Genomic DNA, 5,271 nt, shown 5'->3' with positions numbered 1-5,271 from the left:
TACCAAAAGTTCCCCCAGTTTGCCCCCCCCCCCAAAGAAAACAAACTGTTAGTTGTCCATCACTCACTACTCCAACACACTGACAAAAAAACAGCTAGGAGAAGTGATTTTTATAGGGAGGGGCCTAGAACATTTATCAACTGCCATTATTGACTATAATATGCCACCTAACCAAAGTTCACAGGTCAGACAATGCATTATGGAGGTTTGCTTTCGGCTCTTAGGTGAACACTCCCAAAAGTTCACCTGTCAGTTAAAACGGCTTACAGGTAAAGTTTTATGCAAATCCTGTGTGACAGCGAACCCCATACCTAATCAGCAGCATTGAAATGCAACAAATAAAAGATGAAAATTTTATTTTATTGGTAAAAAATACAATTATTTAAGATTCACAGTGCTGTAACAAAGAAAGATGTCTTCATCTTAAGCTTTTCATTTACTTTAATGAGCACTCTGAGAACAACTACAATAAGAAACAAGTACGCAATGACACATAAGAATAGTGACAGCATTTTGAACTCTACAATGGATATAAAGTTTGGACTCTGGTGACCTCTTAAAGAAATTCTCATGGCATACCTGAGTGGATACATACAGCAAGAAATACCATGCCATGGCACAGACAGAGAGTCTGGAGTTTAGGAAAAGCTCTGATAACCTCCACATCACTACTGTATCCTGTAATAAGGGAAAGTCATTGTGAGGAACTACTGTGTGTTGCAGGGGACCTAGGAGATTGTCACTCCCAAATTCGGGACAAGTGTTTGGTGGTGTAGGCAGTAGGAAAAGTATTCCTTTGCGTCCTTGCTGGTATGGCTTTTTAAACAATACTTTGAATAACCAACAGAGTTGCTTTAAGGAGGCCCTATTCTTAAATGTGAACAAAAGCAATGTAAGAATAAGTCATTTCACACAGAAATTAGTCTTCAGTTTTATTACTTTTGCATATCTATCCATCTGCCTTAGATATTTTTGTGCACTTGTACATTATTACAGATATTCACCATTTATTCATTTTTAATATGTCTGAAATTAGATGCTGTTTTTCCTTATTAATCTTGAACAAAAATAGAGTTATGAAAAAATGGATACTAATAGACATGCTCACTAGGATAGCTTAGATATGACTGACAGCTACATGATAAAAAATATAGATAGCTTGATAGATAGATAGATAGATAGATAGATAGATAGATAGATAGATAGATAGTAAAATAGACACTGCTCAAGTTGCAATATGTCAAATACATATTCTGCTGTTCAAACCTATATACAAAATAGTTATTTAAGCATATACATTGCATTGATTAAGTAATACTGTACCTTAAAGGACGTGTAAAATGATGGCCATTCATTTTCCTCTGCCACATCTGTAGCAGAAATTGTTGATGTGCAAGTTGCGATAATTAAATCCAGTCTTTCCGTGCTTCTGTTTGAATCAGTGCTTGCTTCTGTAAAACTAACTTGCATTGTGAGGTCTGACTGTGCAGCAGATAACCACTGCTCTTCTTTGGTATGAATCAGAGAAAGCAAAAACAAAAATGGGAGCACAGCTTCCTTGCTCCACCAATGACTAACTGAAGCATATGGCTTTAGAACAGCTTCATTTGAGCAGAAACGGTAGTCCCCCTTCAAGCTGCATTCATCACTGACAGTACACTGTGTGATGAAAAAAAAGATAGAGATGTATTCTCACACAGCAGCAAACATTGGTAGCCACATGAAATGCAGCATCTTATTCTCTGATCACATATCACATTGCTGTGTAAATGTTACTGAATTATAATTTTACAAGCAGGCACTCCAGCCCAAACTTTTTTTGGGGGAACGTAAGAATAAACTCTGTCAACTTTTTGTAGACACTTGTGTCCCAGTTGAAGAGCTTATAAGAATATTTATCTTAAGAAGAAAGTGACCCCTTTATTTATTCAGTTCAGCATCTCAAAAAGAGTAAAAAGGGCTAAAAATTAACTTAGTAATGTAAAAAGTGGTATCAAAAGGTCAACAAAAAAGTAGACAAAGCTACAAAAATGCAAAGGGAGACAATATGATAATCTAAAAAAAATGACTGAATAAATAGTATACATTCTGAGAGGATTTGCAAGGGAAGATGAGGTAATGGTCATATATTTATTATTTATAGAGAGGATCAATAATAGATTTAGGGACGTTTGGGTTTAGGGCCATCAGTAGAATTTTTCTATTAAATTAAAAGGTTTAAAATAAAACAATTCTTAAGTATTACTACTGTTTGGGCCCTTTCCTTTTTGACAGACTGCAGTATAATATTTTAAGTCAGGAGTTTGCTGACCATGTCCCTTGAATAAGAAGAAACCACTATATACTACGTATTATTTATTAGAAATTGTCCAAACAAGAGTGAGCATAGTTACCCAACTGATATTGTGAGTAAGCAAAATGTGGTTTCACTCTAAATTGGTGCCCTTTGGAGTTTTTTTATTCTTCAGATAATAGTTCTAGTTCCTAAAAAAAATTATGAATTCTATTCATGTTCCAAATTGTTTAAAGCTGAACTTGACGATGGCATTCAATATACAGTATATATGAGAGCTTGGTTACCTGCTAAAATGATTTGCATTCTGTCCATCCAGTCCTGAGATTTACACAGCTCAGGGCAACAACAGTTCTGCCTGGCAGGGAGAGGAGACCTGATATTTCTGCTCTGTAGTTGCACTTTTATTAACAGGTCTCCTACCTATTCCAATCCTGTGACTGGACAGTTAATTGAGGAAGCAGCACACTGACGAGCATATATCTCTGTCACTCTGATCTCTCCTCCGATCAGCTTGCTCCGTGTACTGCAACACACACAACTGAATTCTATTGAACCTCTTCCTCCCTCACTCTACAGTGACTAATACCAAGTCAAATTCAAGTACTTATTTACTTTTAAGAACAACACATTTAAAGCATGATTTATGAATTACAGAGCTGCATTAATTTATATATGTTATACCTGCCTGAAATTAAGGTTTAACTGTGCTGTGAAAAATATTTTCCCTTTGACTTTGGCAGTGAATTCAAATGCTATTTTTTAAAAATATTTTGTTAAAAACATATCTGAAGGGAGAAATGTCCATGCTGTTTATAACATGCAATCTAATTTTATATTTTTAATTTTACATTTACTCATCTGTTTATTCTTAGAGAATAAACAAATATGAATGATGGGAGTGAACAATAAGTTTCAACAGTTCATCTATCAGATGATAAATAAGGTTGGCTAAGGAAACTAGTTGGGTCTCTGTCTGCTCTGTCTTAATCTCCCTGGTGGTATTCCCGAGTGTGGCTCGGGGTTAATTTTCAGTACCAAAAGCGGTAACCCCGAGGCACACTCGGGATTGCACAAAAGTGTGTCAGGGTACCATGCACAGGCGTCCTCACACCACATGCAGGTACCCACGCAGGATGACCAAATTAATATTTATTTATAATTATTTATTATATTATAATTTATGATTTTGTGTTTCAAACTTTATCATACCCGGGATGTCTGCTGGACTCTTGTTTGGACTGATTTAGGTGAGTTATTCCTAAGATTTACTAAGAATTACAGGCCTACAATATAAAACAACAAATTGCCATGAAAAACAATGTACCGCTTTGGCATGCAAAAATACTGCATCATACCGCCAGGCAGGTTAATGGCAAGCCAACTTCCCTTCATGCAAGCACTGACTGAAACAAGAGAAAACTGGTTACTGAATTATTCCATGCAAAACACTAAAGAGCAAATTTTTGAAACATGAATAATGTCAGTTGTCTGCTACATTTAAATAATGACTGAACAATTAACAAGGATGCTGGAAAAATTGTTAACTGGTCAAACATGTAAACAGATAGGCCATATTTTCAGAAGAAGGCAATATATATTTGAAGAAACGGGCAAACATACATGCTGAAACCGATCTGGAGAATTTAGAGAAAAGGGTGGAAGTGGAAAAGTTATCCAATAAACAATGAACATGCTTATATAAGTACAACAAGTAAACATGTGGACCTAAGATATTGACCAGTAGTGATTAGTGAACCAAACAAAGTTTGGTTCACTGGACATTCACCGAAAACTTTAAAAAGTTTGGACATTGAGCTTGAAGTCTAAGGGAGTAGAGACTTGTAATTTATTTTCTGCCTTTTTCAAGTCCAATTTGCAAGAGTTTAGTAAAAACAGTTTGGTACAGGTAGATGGGCATTGCCATGGGGGCCATGTACCTATGCAAAAACAGTTTTTAAAATACTGTTCAAGAAGAATCAGGCCTTTAAATAAGGCTGTAGGATATACTCCAGCAATAATGAAAAGAAATTATTTAAAAGAAAAAAATGGATAAATGAATTCTGGCCTGTCTTTGTTTGTAAATAAAGCTGCTGTGGGATCCTGGGTCATGACCATATGTTTTCAATGATATCAGCCAGATTCTCTGATACTGCTGTTTACATGTGTAATTCTCAGCATGATAATGCTTAGCTTGCTTGGTCATGTATTGGGGGAAGATATCTGAGAACCCATTTATTTTAACCCTTTCACTGCCACTGACATTAATCTCACATTGAAACAGAACCACTTCCAGCTTGCCAGGTCAGCAAACCTTACACTGACTGCATTCCCTTCTGCTACAAGTAAATGGTCACATCAGCAACCATGAACATATAGCAGAAAACTGTTCTCTAGACCCTGATGACCATTGAATAGCAGTGATCAGTGGCTGGCAAGCCACTGATTGCAGCTATTCATAATAAAAATGCCACAACTGCTGTTACCGCTACCTGCATGGTGCCATCCGCCTGCTGTTTTGCCCCGGCCATTACCACCAATGAGACTGCAGTCTTGGGTTTATGCCTTAGGTCTTATGGCCATATTTGGTGTTCAGGATAGAGAGCAGGGAGGTCAGTAAACATGATTTAACTAAAATACACTAAAATGCTGTTCTAGATTGTTCACTTTTCCTGACTTCTCCAAACTCTTCACCCTTTTGTGAATAGCCCTGCAAGTCTATGGGTCTGTTGATAAAACCCTCCCCCCACTCAGAAACATTGTGCTCCTACAGTATGTGATCGATATCTCTAGATTTGCTAAGTAGAAATGCTGAGTTGCTTAGAGTTGCTAAATAGAAATTAGTTATTGAGGTGATATTCACAGCGCCCTCTACTGGCCAATCTACAAATCACTATATTTAAGACAATGCCAAAAATATGGTGGAGTAGACAAATAGTTATGAAGAAGATATAAGAATTTGCTGGCACATTTGCTAA

General features: G+C 36.6%; 1 protein-coding gene across 2 annotated transcripts in view; it reads right to left on the bottom strand.

The window, feature by feature from the left end:
• The window catches only part of NPSR1 (neuropeptide S receptor 1), a 158,664-nt gene extending 157,113 nt beyond the window's left edge, over positions 1-1,551 (bottom strand). For both annotated transcript variants that reach the window (XM_018571332.1, XM_018571339.1), the window contains exon 1: positions 1,324-1,551. In XM_018571332.1, coding sequence (XP_018426834.1) covers positions 1,324-1,470 — 147 coding nt within the window. In that variant the 5' untranslated portion in view covers positions 1,471-1,551. The remainder of the gene's footprint in view (positions 1-1,323) is intronic.
• Positions 1,552-5,271: the final 3,720 nt, after the last annotated feature.

The sequence above is a fragment of the Nanorana parkeri genome, unplaced genomic scaffold (assembly GCF_000935625.1).
Source record: "Nanorana parkeri isolate BGI_ZX_2015 unplaced genomic scaffold, ASM93562v1 scaffold41, whole genome shotgun sequence".
Classification (NCBI taxonomy): Eukaryota; Metazoa; Chordata; class Amphibia; order Anura; family Dicroglossidae; genus Nanorana; species Nanorana parkeri.
The sequence above is the reverse complement of the archived record's forward strand: the minus strand, read 5'-3'. Positions and strand labels throughout refer to the sequence as shown.